Source organism: Magnolia sinica, chromosome 12 (assembly GCF_029962835.1).
Source record: "Magnolia sinica isolate HGM2019 chromosome 12, MsV1, whole genome shotgun sequence".
Taxonomy (NCBI): Eukaryota; Viridiplantae; Streptophyta; class Magnoliopsida; order Magnoliales; family Magnoliaceae; genus Magnolia; species Magnolia sinica.
In genome coordinates, this window is record NC_080584.1 from 77,734,390 (window position 1) to 77,750,668 (window position 16,279).

The following is a 16,279-nucleotide window of genomic DNA, read 5'->3' on the forward strand; positions in this document are numbered from 1 at the left end:
TTTGGAGGTGCGCTTCGCCCATATCCCTATGGAGGCGAATGCTGTTGCGGATGGCCTGGCTTGAATGGGGAGCGATGGGCAAATGGACTACAGTTTGTTAGGTGATCTCCACCCATCTATTCGTGGCTCTTTTTTCCTTGCCAAATTTGGTCTGGGAAGCCCGCGGGTGGGCTGATTTTGTCTTAGATTTTTATGCAGTTTTGTTTTCTTCTTACGATAGATGGGCCCATCCAATTTGGGCCTGCCCGAATTCCTAGGCTGTATAGCTGTTGCTGTATTCTCCTTTTGAAATGAATACATTACAATATTTATTTATTTATTTATTTAAAAGAAGAAGAAGAAGAAGAAGAAGAAGGATATAACTACTTGCAAGAGTAGACATCGAATGAGATAAAAGATTGTTCATCGGCAGGACCCAACATGCCTGCATCAAACGACCTGTGGTCAATATCTTATAACCATCCATTTTCTGCTACGTGTGTCGCCCGTCAATGGCCGGGCTAGATATGGATCGAGCCACGTTGGTGGTTGTGGAGTGATTAGCCATCTTGTTTTTGTGTCAGCGGCCACGAATCGTCGTCATCGTGACTTCACTTACTGAGAAAATTTCATGGTTCTGTGCCGACTCTGATTTTGTGGAATTTCTGCTTATGGTAAATGCGGGCGGTTTGGGCGTTGGAAGAGTCGCAATTTCACTCCCAAGCATGAACACCACCGATGCCATGGTGGGCCTGTCTGCCTCGAATTCTTGCACACACAAGAGTCCCACATGGATGCATCTCAGCACTTCCGATTTGGAGACACAGCCTCCCAGAACTGGATCGATCATCTCGAACATCTTGTCTTCGTTCCACAACCGCCATGCCTGAACCAGTTTCAAAATCATCGTTACAAGGCAAAATCGAAAGATTTAAAATCCATTTCAAAAGATATATGTGGACATTTAGGGCCTGTTTGTATCTTAAGTCACTTAAGTTACTTCTATCACAAGTAACTTATCTTAGTTTATACTTATTAAGAAAATAAGTATGTTTGGTAAACAACATAGTTATCAGCTTCTCCTCTCTTTTGTCTCTCCTATCCCTCTTTTCAGAAACTTATGAAAAGTAGAAAATCTAAAAAAATAAAAATAAAAATAAAAAATCTGAAGTGATTATGTAGTAAAAGTTACTTGTAACTAATCATAAACCAAACTTATCCGAAATAAGTTACTTGTCTACTGCTGTAAGTAGAAAAAGTAACTTATTTGGTGGTATCCAAACAGGCCCTTACGGACGTATTTGGATGCTCAATCGAATAATTCGATACGATAGAAGTGGAAATGGCCATGGTGGGGCAAGCCGCTAATGGAATTTCCGACCGTTTTCGAAGTTTCAAAATACATCGAATTGCAGTTTATATGTAACAATTTCATTCAACCAAGCATCCAAACGAATCATATATCATGGATTGTGAACATGGTTTATGTATACTTACGTAGCCCGACAAGCTCAATGACCCTGTCTGAGGATAGAAACCTGTGTTCCTCATACCGCTCACAATCTCTAACAACAAAATCCCGTAGCTGAATACATCGGATTTCTCTGAAAACCGTCCTTGCATGGCATACTCAGGTGACATATATCCACTGCATTTTACAGTTTAAGAGAGTATGATTATCATTTAAATGTTTGTTAGAAATAATCAAAAGCGATTATTGTTTGGATTTATTTCGGTTGATAACTAGCAAATCAAAGAGAAGTAAACAATAGAGAAGGCTATCTAAACTTCCAAATAATGTGGAAATCCAGGAAATCTCAAATTTTAAGGAAATCAAAGAGAAGGCTATCCAAAATGTAATATTTTCCACTCGGGCTGTGTTTGGATGCAATTAAATTGAAGTATGAACATTCAATTTATTGATGTCAGTGTAAATTGAACTGATTCAAATCATTGCTATTTAACTGAGACTTGTTCTGAAAAGTTTCAAATCACCAACAAATGGAAACCACTAAAACAACTTCAATATTTGTTCTTAGTTTTCATAGAGAGATATAGCTCTTAAAATTGCTGATATGTTCCGTCAAAGTGCTCCACTTTAAAAATCTACTGATCACAATTCAATTGGATAGTGCATCCAAACACACCTTTGGGTGTAATTAGTGCTTTGTCTATGCACTAACAAATACCATAGAATCAATCTTAACCATCACCAGCAAAAGGATTTTATTCAACATACTATATGAAATGTAAAATTATTTGATTTTTGAACTAATTGAATCTCACTGGAATGAGTTTCAACTTACTATGTCCCAACAACCCTGTTTGTTCTTGCTAGAATCTGATCTCCTCCAAAAATCCTTGCTGTTCCGAAGTCTGATATTTTCGGATTCAAGCTTCCATCCAACAGAATATTACTGGCTTTTAGATCCCGATGAATTATCTTCAATCGGGAGTCTCGATGAAGGTAAAGAAGCCCACGAGCAATCCCTTCGACAATGTGGAAGCGTCTCACCCAATCTAGTACTGCTTTTTGGTTGGGATCTGAACCCATATGTTCAATTGAACTAGTTAATCATCTATTCATTGAGTTAAAGAAAAAAATAAAATGTATGAAATCAATAGATTCAAGTAAGTATATTAAACCAAATTTATATAGGCTAGATTGCCACATGGTTTTTGCGACATTCATTAAATGGTGGGCCACCAATTTGTTGGACGTATTGCAAATGTAACATAGCCCAAAAATGACACTGATTAGATGACCTTTTTCATATGGCATTGGTGTACCATCCACCAAATCATTAGGATCATCCGGGAGAGAGAGAGAGAGAGAGAGAGAGAGAGAGAGAGAGAGAGAGAGAGTCAAACCGAAGAGGAAGGAATCCAAGCTCTTGTTCGGCATGTATTCATACACCAGAAGCTTCTCTTCTCCTTCAATGCAACACCCCAATAGCTTAACAAGATTCCTGTGTTGAAGTTTGGAGATTAGGATAACCTCATTCTTGAATTCCTGTAAGCCTTGTCTAGAGCTCTTGGATAGCCTTTTCACTGCTACTTCCTGTCCCTCCGGCAGCATGCCCTGGACACCATCATGGAAATTATAAGATTCTCTAAATGTGTCAATCAATATAGACCGTCCAACTGATATGCCACCTCATGTATGGACCCTTGATCAAAATGGCTGCATTAATTAGATGTTCCGATCAGTTGGATCCAATAGAAATTTCTGTCTAGAGTCCAGACCATGGCCTTGAACTTTTATATACGGGTTAGTGGATTCTCGATTGGCTCACCTTATAGGCCCTCACTTATCCAGGCAACACTAATTGGAATATGAAGAAGGGATGAACGTGATAAGGTCGATCACCATCTTCCTCAAGGATAACTACTCCGAATCCACGAAGCTTCTCTAGACTCCTCACAAAGACTTCTCGAATCCACGAGATAAGAAAGCAAGAAAATAGAAATAAATTCTAATAAATTCGAAATTTGATTGATGAATGAAATAAATGAGTTCACAACCCTTTAAATAGGGAGATCAAGCAATGAGAGAGAAATCAAAAGCAAACTATAACTAAAATTCCTAGAATTCACAACTTACTATAAATAGTAAACGTACTATTTATAAGCAGTCATGATGTCCACTAGTACGCAAGGTTTTTGGCCAAAATTAGTAAGTGTCCTATTTAGTTGAACCACGACGATCTTCTATTAATTCTAAGCACTTTACATGTTGGACGCAACTCCTCAAGCCCAACAGATGAAGAATTATACTGAAACTAAAACTTATAGTAAAAACAAAAATAAAACGGGAATTTGACCATCGATCTGGCGGTATTTCACAAATTCGGAGTGCGCATGCCAAGTTGGGTGGCTAAAGTAGCTCGTCCTACCCCAAAATTATATATGGTACTTCGAATAGTTCATTTCGGATTGCGAGATACGTCTGATTTAAGGTCTGATGGTCTGAATCACTTCTGTCATCAACCAGGCCTTTTCTAATCCATCTTGGAGATGAAGTTGTCCGCGACCCGCTCTACATCAGTCCCCTCCACTTTAAAAGAACCTGTCCTCGAGTTCTCGTCCTACTTTCGTTCATGATACTTGGTGAGGTCTATGACGTTAAAAGTCCGGGGGATCGCCATGTCATCTGGAAGGTCAACAACATAAGCGTTGTCATTGATCTTTTGGATGATTGGTATCAGTCCAGTCTTCTTATTCTTTAATTTGTTGTACATCCAGGTCGAAAATCTTTCTTTGCGTAAATGGACCATAATGAGGTTGCCCACCTCGAACACTTTTTGTCGTCGATGCTTGTCCGTTTATTCCTTATACTTATCGTTCGAGGTATGTAGCTTGGTTTGCACCTCCGCATGGATGCCTATGATCCTGTCTACCATATGTTCTGCTTTAATGCTTATACTTGAGAGTTTGGGCAGAGGGACCAAGTTAAGTGTATGACGAGGCACTCGTCCGTAAATAATCTGGAACGGGGACTTCCCTATTGAGTGGTTCACGATGTTGTTGAATACAAATTTTGCTTAAGACAAGGCTAAATCCCACTGCTTTGGTTTTTCACCTGAAATACAATGAAGGAAGTTTCCCAACGTGTGATTCACAACTTCAGTTTGCCCATCAGTCCGTGGGTGGTAGGCGCTACTGAACTGAAGTCATGTACCGAATCAAGTCTACAAAGTCTGTCAAAAGTACCTAATGAACTTCGTGTCATGGTTAGAAGTAATAGTTTTAGGAACCCCATGTAGCCGCATGACCTCTCTGAAGAAAAATTCGCCACATGTGTTACATCGAGGTTCTTTTTGCATGAGATAAAGTATGTCATCTTGAAGAAACGATCTACCACCACAAACACCGAATCTATATTGCATTGTGTTCTTGAGAGACCAAGCACAAAGTCCATAGATGAATCCTCCCAAGGGCCGTTAGACACAGGTAACGGGGAATAGAGGCCCATATTCTGAGATTGTCCCTTGGAGGTCTGAAAAATATGACAACGTTGTATTGATTATCCTACATCATGTACCAATTGCGGCTAGTAATACCGCTCCTCCACAAGAGCTCGCGTCTTGTCTCGTCCAAGGTGTCCACCAATGCCACCTCCATATAGCTTCTAAATAATCTGCTCCCTCAGAGAACTTTGGGAGATGTACAATCAATTCCCTTTGGAGAAGAAATCGTCCTATATATGTAGGTCATTAGGATGACCTTCTTAGCACTTCATCCAAGAATTTTTAAAGTCATCGTTTTTAGTATACAACTCCTTGAGACAGTCGAAGCTGATCACCTCATTGCTCATTGTAACAAGTAGTGATGCACGACGACAAAGTGCATCACCCACCTTGTTCTACTGCACTGACTTATGCTTTAGAAAGAACGTAAATTCCTGTAAAAATACAACCCATCTATCATACATACGATTCATGTTAGTCTGACTATTAATAAACTTTAATACTTAATGGTTAGTGTACAGAACAAATTTTCTTTGAATCAGATAATGTCGTCAATGTCACAGTGCTTGAACAACCACGTACAACTCAAGCTCATACGTTGATCACTTCTTTCGGGCTTTGCTGAGCTTCTCGCTGTAGAAGGCTACTGGCATGCCATCCTGTGATAATACTCCTCCAATCCAACATATGAGGCGTACACTCAACCTTAAATAGCTTATCGAAATTAGGAAGAACTAAGACTGGTGTCGTGGACAAATAATGCTTGATCTCATGAAAGCTCTTGTCATCGGTCCACTAAAACGGTCCTTTTTTCTGCAATCTGTAATAGGCGCAAATATCGTGCTAAAATTTAATACAAATCAACTATAGAAAGTCGACAGTTCGTGGAAACTCCTCACTTCATGAATGTTTGTTGGGATCGGCCATTCCCTAATGACTCACACCTTTTTATCGTCCACACGGATGCCCGTGGACATCACGACAAATCTTAGGAATAACAGTCTATCCATTAAAAAGGTAAATTTCTTCAAGTTGAAGTATAAGTTGTTAAATTGTAGGACCTACAGTACCTGCCTGAGATGTTCCTTGTGATTTGTCTCATTCTGGCTATATATCGAGATGTCATCAAAAAATACCACCACAAATCGGCCAATGAACGGTTTTAGCACTTGATTCATCAAACGCATAAAAGTGTTTGGTGTGTTCAATTGGCTGAAGGGCATGACCAGCTACTCATACAACCCTTTATTGGTCTTGAATATCGTTTTCTACTCATCGCCGGGTCAAATACGAATCTGATGGTACCTGCTCCTCAGATCTAGCTTAGAGAACACCTTGGCCCCTTCTAGCATATCGAGCATGTCATCTAACCATGGTATTGGGAACCAATATTTGATAATAATTTTGTTGATTGCTCTGATGTTGACACACATACGTCAACACCCATCGTTTTTTGGCATTAATTATGTTTGTATGGCACATGGGCTCATGCTCTCTCAAAAGACCTTTACGGATTAATTCCTCCACTTGTCCCTGAAGTATCACATACTCCTTCAAAGTCATTCGATAATGAGGGAGGTTGGGTAGGTTAGCCCTAAGGACGAGGTTTATGTGGTGTTGGATGTCCCTCATGAGGGGCAAGTCATCATGTAAATCTTTGGGTCATACTTCTTTGAATTCGTTTAGTAATAGTCTTAAACTTGAAGGAATGTTTGAAGGTTTTGATTCCTCGCCCTTCACCACTACGCCGTATACCTTGTCGGTTTCCTTCGATTCTTCCATGAAATTCTGAATGGATAAGAGGGAACTCTCTTCCACTTTAGAAGCTTCAAGGTGGTTCTCTGGTGCTATAAGGGCAAGTGTTATTTTTTGATTATCCTTGATGAAGACGAAGACATTGTCTTGTCCTCGATGGGTCGTATCACGGTCAAACTACCAGGGTTGACCAAGTAGCATATGGCATGCTTCCATGTTGACCACGTCACAAAGTACTTGATCCTTATAATTTTTGCCAATTGAAAATGAGAAGGATGTTTTGTTGTTAGTAACTGCAACTTATCCCACGGAGAAGGATGTTTGAGAATGATGTTTTGTTGTTGGTAACTGCAACTTGTCCATCATTACTCTCGAGATGATGTTTTCACTACTGCTACTGCCTATAATTACATCACAGACTGTTCCATTGACAAACGCATTAGCAATCGTGATCCTACCACCAGTGGGAAGATCGGGGTATCTAAACCATTGATTAGCGAGGAATTGAAGCTGCATTTGATGGAGAAGAGCAGGAGAATCGAAGAAGCGGCGAAAGATCTGCTGAAAGGGTATCAGAAGAAGAGCGATTTTCTTGAAGAGGTGATGAGAAGCATGCATAGTCGTGGCCATGACCATGATGATGATGATGATGATGATGGGTATTCAAGCTCCGATCTTTTCGAGCTTGAAATGCCGATTCAAAGGTATAGAGAAGAACTTCCCGTGTATGAAATGACTCGTTTCGAAACGAATCGTGCCATTGCTAGTGGTTTGATTCGGTAAATATGTTATCTTTCGAGGGTAAATTGGAGAAATGGTGTTTTCTAATTACTTAGATTTTGGGGTTAATTTCAATAAGTAGTTCTTTAAAAAAAATATTGTGTCGCTGTGTATGTAATTCCTTCCGTGGGGGTGTACAGTAATCACTTCACAACTAGAGATTCATCACGATCCTCGCCCGTCAATTCATCGTCATCTGCTCCTTCCTCTGCGGCCTGTTCATGTTCATCAAAGCCAGGGTCTTCTTCTCTAACCTTACCTTCATTGCTCCCTTCGTTTATGGTCAAGTGTGTTGTGGGACGTGTATGACAGGTGTTTGATAAGTGGCCTGATTAGCCACAGCGGTAACAATTGTTTGACCTTAGCTGAGCATAAGGATTTGGAATCGTACTTGGGCCCGCTGTTATGGGTGCTACACGTTGAGGCTAAGATGAGGTGCTCTCTATATCACGGCTTACGGTTGCAAGTGGTTGAGGACGTTCTCCTACTGGTTCTTTTCCTCGTGCCAACAGTGGATCCTGTGTGGGATCTGTCATGAGGGGTTAAGTTAAAGGATAGAGCCGAGTAAGAACTCTTGCAAGTTGCATTTCTGCCCTACCTGCCAATTGAACTGCTTCATCCACTGTCTCGACTGGGTACATCTAAACTTGGTCCTGAATTGTCAGTCGCAATCCACCTATAAATCGTGCTACCTTCTATGATTCGGTTTCTGACAGGTTGTTTCATGTCGAACCACTGAAATTTTTCAGTGTAGTGGTGACAGTTCGATTCCCCTATCAGCAATTTTGATATTGCTGGAATAGTACCTGCTCATAATCACTAAGAAGAAATCGTGATCGAAGAAGGTGCCTCAGCCATAGACATGATGAGATGGGCGCCCTATTCTGTCGAGCATGAGAGAGCTGTAATTGCTCCCACCATGGAGAAGCACCAGATTTTAATTTAAATGCTACTAATTTTCACATTTTTATGCTCTGACACATCCATGTAATGAAAATATCATTCTACTTCGGCTAGCTAGTTGAGGAAATCTTATATGCGTAATAAACCGTTAAAACTAGGAAGTTCAGTCTTACCTCGATAGTCTCTTTCAGCACGATCTACATGATCGCTTTCATCGATTGGTCATCGGGCAAAACCTTCATTAAGGTCCTTGTCGTTAGAATTTGAATCATCTGCTGCGGCCCAATGATTCACCACTGGTAGTGTTCTACGAAAATCGAGGTAGTGTCGTATAGTAACCACAAGTGGTGGAGCATCACCTAGGGCTCGATGCGGAAGTAGCGCATCCACCAGACGGTCGAGGGTTGTCTACAGCCTTTACATAGCGAACTGACTCTCCCAGTGGAAAACTTCCATTCTTTTTGAAAGATAAATAACCACTGTATCACCGTCCACAAGATTTTGATTCATACCTTCATTATTTGTCATCGGTACGAGGGGAGTCTTCGCTTTGATACCAATTGATGCAGGGATGAATGTGATAAGGTCGATCACCGTCTTTCTCAAGGATAACTATCTCCAAATCTACGGAGCTTATCTGGACTCCTCACATAGACTTCTCGAATCCATGAGGAAAGAAAGCAAGAAAATAGAAATAAATTCTAATAAATTCGAATTTTGATTGATGAATGAAATAAACGAGTTCACAACCCTTTAAATAGGGATACCAAACAATGGGAGAGAAATCAGAAGCAAACTATAACTAAAACTCCTAGAATTCGCAACTTACTATTTATAGATGATCATGATGTCTACTACTGCACAAGGTTTTCAGCCAAAAATAGTTAGTGTCCTATTTGGCCGAATCACAATGTTCTTCTATTAATTCTAAGCACTTTTTTCATGTTGGACGAAACTCTTAAAGCTCAACAGATGAAGAGTTATACTAAAACTAAAACTTACTATAAATAGTGAAAATGGAAATAAAATGGGAGTTTGACTGTCAATCTGGCGGTATTTCACAAATTCAGCATATGCAACCTGGCCATGCTGGGTTGAGTGGCTAAAGTAGCTCGTCGTACCCCAAAATCATATATGGTATGTCAAATAGTTCATTCCGGATTGTGAGATACGCCTAATTTAAGGTTTGAAGGTCCAGATCACTTCTGTCATCGACCAAGCCTTTTCTGATCCATCTTGGCCATGAAGTTGTCCGCGACCCTCTCTATATCATATGTGTGGTCCATAGCCTAGTGGCACCAATTGAATGAGACACGTTATGGGTAGATGGGGCCCGTTGGGTGTCCAGGCCTGGCCCACCTCTGGCCAGGCTCAGGTAGGAGAATCGACAGTAGGGCCAGGCTCTGATTAAAAATTCAGGCTCGTTGCTGATCAGGCCAGGTTTGCCATGTACAACAGCGGGTCATCCCGGCCTAAGTCCAGCCGGACCCAGCCCATTAGGGTTTGCAAGGGCAACTTTGTAGTAGAAATGATACGTGAAAATCCTTATTAATTACTCCTTACGTTACTGCTCAAACCCGAGCCTCCCACATCTCTGTCTATGCTCTAATAACCCTCAGACTAAGGCTCAACTATTTTGACTGGTCACAGCTTGGGCTAGTCTTGGGATTATGTTCAACAATGCAAGCTAGGTTTGGAAAGTGATTGGCCCGGCCCTAAGCCCGTTTACACAACTAGTTCCACATGCCCCATCATGTATTTGATCCAGGACATTCATCATACAGTCCCGTATAGAAGTGCTGGCTTTCATCCTAAAAGTCAAGATGGCCCACTTATTGGATATTGTGCAACACATACCATCAGCTATCATTTTTTCTTCCTACATGTGTTGCACTTTTGATACATAGACCAGCTGGATTTTTTGGCCAAGGAACATCTACCATGTGGCCCATGTGATGAACGGCCCAGACCTAGCTCATCATACGTGCCTCATCCGGAGATATGGGGCCATAGAGAGTAGAATAATGTAGCTTTTGCCGAATTTGTTAGAATCATGTGGCCTGAGAAGAGTGTCCTTACCTTATAAACGGGACCAAAACCACCTTCTCCAATCTTATTGGCATCAGAGAAGCTGTTCGTTGCAAATGCTATTTTCCTGAACTCGAATATCGGCAATTCTAGGCCGTTTACTTGCTTTATACCATTTCTCAGTGTATTGGCTTCCGAAGAACTTCTAGAGCCCTCTATTATCCTTGAGCTCGCTTCGAACAGTGTCATTTCCTGCCCTCTGGTCTTCTTTCCTAATCAACAGAGAGAAAAATCAACAAATGTCCACACCATAGTTTTAGAACTCATGAACTTGACTTGTTACTCAGTTGAGTCAACTCGACTCAGCTATAACTCGAGCTGAGTCAGCAGTAAATTAACTCTTAACTGTGATTCAGTCCCAACTCAATAAAACTCAACTAGCTGGCCTGACTCAACACGACTTGCAGTTACTGAGTCAAATCCCTGGTCAAGCAGTTTAAAGACTCAATTGTAATATGGCCTCTTTTAATTTAATTATTACATATTGAGTTAAAGACTCAGTTGATTCTTTGTGTTGACTCGAATTAGACAGTCCAAATCTTGGGACTCACTTAAGATGATTGTAATCTGACAATCATATTGAAAGAATGTTTTGGCTGACTGATTGATGGTTAACGTTAAAAAACGAGTTTCCATTAATCAGAGGTTAGGATTGTCCATTCAAAAGAGGCCCATTTTTTAGAAGCATGGTTTCAGTGGGTGAACTAGAAACTCAACCGAGTCAACTCTAGCAAACTCAGTCACTAGCATAGCGTGGTTTTTGCTTGGTAAGACTTGTTAACTCGACTCAAAATTCGGCTGACTTGAAATGACTCGGCTTGACGAAAACTGAGTCATTTGAATCAACATTGAACTGAGGAAAAGTCCCATGATTACTGTGGACGTTCTGTGGGTGTTGGAGATTCTTGGCACATGATCTATCTACAGTTAGGCCCAGCACACCAATGGCTTGGATCATAAAATTAAGGACCCCACTTGTCAGAATTGAAAACATGAGTATTGATGATGATTGTGTACCTCTTTGTTTGCCCAACCTCCAACACATGATGCAGGCGAAGACACCCAGGATAGCTATTGCCAAAGCAACCAAGGTTCTCCAGATAATTAAATTATTATCTCCCTTTTCACCTGCAATTAGAAGAAAAACAAGTACTCAATTTTTAACCCCAAAAGCACAGTTTTATGACTCAGACGACTCGACGACTCGTCTGAGTCGAATCAGAGTCAGTTGGACCCACTGAGATTCCACACCAAGTAAGAGAAGAAACAAAACATGGAGCAGTTGGTGCACTTAGAAGGAATCACAACAATAGCTGGTGACTTGGCCTCACACTCTCTATCATTAGGGGTTGCTTCAAATTGACCAATCAATTCATTCAAGGAGCACTTGAATTGAAGTCTTGTCTAGTCACTCCCTATTAAGGTTCCTTGATATGAATTGATACATCTCCTAAGGGAGTAAGGTTTTAGAGAAGCTGATTGTCAGACATGGCCATATGAGTGGAAGATGAAGTGTTTGAATCTCGGAAGTAGAGAATCTGCTACCGGAATATATTGTCCCAGAAGAGTCTATACTTTCTAGGCACACCTTGCTTGGTGTATGCCATCCAAACCATGCATTAAGTCCATCCCACCATGATGATGGGATGCTTAAAAACACTATAGAAGATGATGAACAACTGCTCAAAAGCCTCCAAATTCATTTAGAAGAAGCCTCCAAATTCATTTAGAAGACTCATCCTGATTTTTGGTTCTCCAATTTGTACAATGGGGTGACTTTTCTGAACAGATTGGACGCCATGCACATACTATGGTAGGCCCAGGTTCTCCTTGTAGAGTAACCTTGTCTCTATTGGTATTTTGTAGAGGAACCTGCCTCTAACTTTCATATACAACACTTTCTTTCCCTCCAACTCATCAGCCATGGAAGCAAGTTACCATAAAGATAACCTAAGCAAAACATGGATCAATCCACTCATAAAATGGCCCACACCAATAATATTGAGTCCTATCCATCCATTTCACTGGCGTAGCACATCTCAGTAGTGAACTGTGTAAGTTTTCTCATCGAGAGATTTTCATGGAATGGCCTACCATTTGCATGGATCGGATGTTCTACACAGATGCAGCGTCCGAGGGGAAGAATTAGTTTTGAAATTTCACATACAACCATGGTTTTCCAGTCAGGGCCATGGCCTAGCTGGGATGACACGTGCGAGTCTTGGATTGACCCCTATGGTAAAAATCCATGCATGCAAAGGATTTTTTATTTTTTATTTTTATTTATTTTATTATTTTTTTATTTTTTTGAACACACGCACACACACCCCACACACTCACGCTGGTGGAATTTCACCACCTATGGGTACTCGAACCCTTGACCGGGAGTTGAAACCCCCGAGAGTCTACCACACGAGCAAGAGTAAGGACCCCATGCATGCAAAGGTTGTGTACATTTCTACAAAAATAAATAAACAAATAAAAAAGAAATTTCCAAAACCCTTTAAGAAATAATAAAATTTCTTCCACCATTGAAAGAAAACAGATTTTTTTTTTCCCCTTCTAAAGCTGCGTTTGTCTGCAACAGATATTTTGAAATTTCATGATATATATATATATATATATATATATAAATAATGAAGAGATGAATAATAACGAAAAATTAAAGACCGGAAAATGACCACTTACGGAGTTCGGAAATCGCTAAACGGATGTGAAGATCCTCACCGCCGGAAGGGAACTCTAGAATATCCACCAAATCTCCACCCCAAACCATACACCCAATCCCACTAACGTGCGCATAGGCCACACAAGAACAGTTCTTCAGACACCCATCTTCACACTCCTTAGCATTCAAATGCTGCACCCACTCTGAAAAATCAGGCAGTTTCATCCTTCCAAGTTTCAAAAATCCATCACTGCTACAATTCAGTTGGGTTCTTCTAACACACCCACCTGACCAATTCCCCTTATTCCATTCATCGATCGACTTCGGTTCGAACCCTCTCAAACAGCTACACATCTGCGAACCGAACTCCCTACAGACCCCGAACGGGCCACACGTGCCATAGACGTCGCATTGGGTCCGAGGATCTGGCCATGGCACAAACCATTCCTTTCTATTTTCATCCCAATTCTTCTGTGTAAACATGCCATCCCATTCCAACCACAATCTTGAATATCCTTTACTAAAGTACGCATGTGTGTAGTTTATCATCCCTTCCTGGATATTAACTACCCTAGGCCCGTTTAAGTAGTTATCATACATTAAAGGCCTTCCCGTGAATATCTTTCCATTCCATTGCCCGCTTCGCCAGTATCGATTCTTACCATTCCATACAAGAAGTTGTGGGATCTCATCTCCGTCGATGCCGAAAGTGAAATTCCCTGCTGCTGGATCGTTGCTGCTCTTCCATGAAGTTAGAACATTTCTCTCGCCTGTCTTGAGATTAACATACAACTTCATCGTAGGTAAGAACGAGTCGGAAAGATCTTTGAAGCTCTCCCATATTACAACTTCATTGCTGCTACTCGAATTTCTTTCTCTCAGAACAAGATTACCGCTATCAAGAATCGTTGCAGTTGAATTTTTCACTGCAGTGGAAGAGTTCGATGACCAGAGAATGTTTCCTCTTCCATCTACAACAGCGAGGTTCCCGTCACCATTGATTCTGAAAACTCCAGATGAATCACTAAGTGGGTTTTCTCTGTTCGCCACCCAAACGATGGTTTGTGTAGGAACGTTGTGGAACCATGTTCCAACGTAGCGGTTCTTGGAATTGGGAGGGCTAAAGAAGCCGAGTTGGTAGATCTCACCAGTCGAAATGAGGCTTTGTCCTTCTTTGATAAATTGGGTTGGAGTTATGGTGTCGATTGCAGTGCAAAAATGGAGCATGAAGATAAGAAAGAGAGAGAGAGAAAGAAGAAGAGCTCTTACATTCCTGTTGCCGGTTGCAGTGGCCATTTCTCCACAGAAAACTGGTGTTGTTTTCAAAGATAAGTAACTTTATGAATTAGAGAAATTTTCCACTGCTTTTAGAGAACTACGAGTTATAACACACCTAATTGCATTGGGACAATCTGACAGTCTAATCCATTAATCTAGACCATTCATTTAGTCCAGCGCACATTTCATGGGCTAGCCTGCAAAAAATCACACTGATCTGATGATACAATCCATTTGGACTTTTTTCTTATAGCCATACATTTTCCTGTCCGTGGATCGGATGGTAAGAATTTCTTAACAAAACTGATTATTTAGAATCACAAGCATCCATGACCTGCCCTAACAAATAGGCGGATGGACTTGTTGATAGGACCTATTTTCCTGCGAATAATCTTCACCGTCCATATAAAAAGCTAATGATCAAATGGTTAAAAATTTTCAGATGGGCATGATACGAAATGAAGAGTCTGGATCAATGGATTAAGCTGTATAAATATCTCAAAGCAAATAGGAGCACTTCATTTTATGGTGCTCGCTCTAAGAGCAGTGGACCATATCTCCATCAATTAATAAAAAGTGGACATAAACGTTCAAAGATTGCCGGTCAATGTGGGATTTCTGGGAGTGTCTTGGACCTTTCGTTGATGGGCTGGACTATAATGTGCTTTTACTACAATTAAGTTTTGGAAAGTAATCCACCGTACACATCAGACGTATGCAGTCAATCCAACAGTAAAATTTTTAGGCTGAATTTTCCTTACCTACCCAAGGAAACCGGGAGGAAGGACGAAGAGAGCTAGCCAAAAGAGGCAGTGAGGAGTCCCATCCAAAATTGGGATAGAGAAATGGGGGAGGGAAGTGGAGTATAGATATGACCGTGACAAATCCACTCCGTCCATCAGTTCTGGAAGAGAAAAATAGTGCAAGAAACTAAAAATTAGGCGGAAAAAAAAGCTTTGGTGAGTCACACCAAATGAAACGGTGGGAATGGAAATGTTCACCATTGAAACCTTCCTCGAACTGATCATGATGTTTATATGCCATCGAAACCGTTTATAGAGTTATTACCACTCAGATAAACTGCAGGTATAATTATCATCCTGATACAAGACTTTTGTAGCCCCACAAAGATTTCAATGGTGGGCGTTCAATCCCCGCTGTTTCGCCTGGTATGACCCGCATGAGTTTTGGGTCTGCCTGATTTTTAGACTCGTGACCCATGGTGGTTTGGCAAAACTGATGAACCGAGTGGATTTGTCACGGGCATATACGTGGGCTCCACATAGCTTCCAACAACAGGGGGCGCATGAATGTATGGGGGGCACAGGCATCCTGCTTCCAAAGAGGGTTAGGTGGCCTTTAAGGTCAAATATCCCGGCCTACCGTATAGGCAGGTTCAAGAGGGTAAGGGCAGCTAGCCTGGTCTACTTTTGCGACGGTTCAAGGACGTTTGAGGTCCATTTCAGACTTGGGTCCTAACTCATGCCTCAGTCGTAAACTCAAAAGAGTTTCAAGGCCATGTCATGAATTCAAAAAAATAAAAAAATAAAAATAGTCTACTTCAGCCATAGCTGGGGCGAAGGGCTTTTTCCATACCATGCCTACTTTATAATTCGACCTCTCAAAAGCTTATCAAATTGGCTTTCTCGGTAGGCATTTTTGTATCCACTTGATAGATTGGTTTCTGAAAGTGTATCCAAACACAACCTGGAAAGTCGTTTGGCTGAAAACGGCATTTTAGATGTCAATATATATATATATATATATCCCATCAACCAATGCACCATTACAAAGTAAGCCACATGATTAAAAATCAAGTGAATCTATGACTTGCGGGGCTTACCAAATACAATAGTTG

At 40.9% G+C, this 16,279-nt stretch overlaps 1 protein-coding gene across 1 annotated transcript; it reads right to left on the reverse strand.

The window, feature by feature from the left end:
* Positions 1-544: 544 nt before the first annotated feature.
* LOC131221811 (G-type lectin S-receptor-like serine/threonine-protein kinase At1g11330) lies at positions 545-14,413 on the reverse strand. Its single transcript, XM_058217118.1, has 6 exons — positions 13,164-14,413; positions 10,467-10,687; positions 2,851-3,061; positions 2,286-2,523; positions 1,477-1,627; positions 545-865 (listed from the first exon to the last, which is right to left on the reverse strand). The coding sequence occupies exons 1-6, from the start codon at positions 14,368-14,370 to the stop codon at positions 560-562; spliced, it is 2,334 nt and encodes a 777-aa protein (XP_058073101.1). The 5' UTR covers positions 14,371-14,413; the 3' UTR covers positions 545-559.
* Positions 14,414-16,279: the final 1,866 nt, after the last annotated feature.

Coding starts and splice junctions, on each gene's coding strand:
- LOC131221811 (XM_058217118.1), bottom strand. CDS start 14,370: ATGCTCCATTTTTGCACTGCAATCGACACCATAACTCCAACCCAATTT. Junction 10,688..13,163: donor TTTAGCGATTTCCGAACTCC/GTAAGTGGTCAT, acceptor TCTGTTGATTAG/GAAAGAAGACCAGAGGGCAG. Junction 3,062..10,466: donor GTTTTGGTCCCGTTTATAAG/GTAAGGACACTC, acceptor GATGGTGTCCAG/GGCATGCTGCCGGAGGGACA.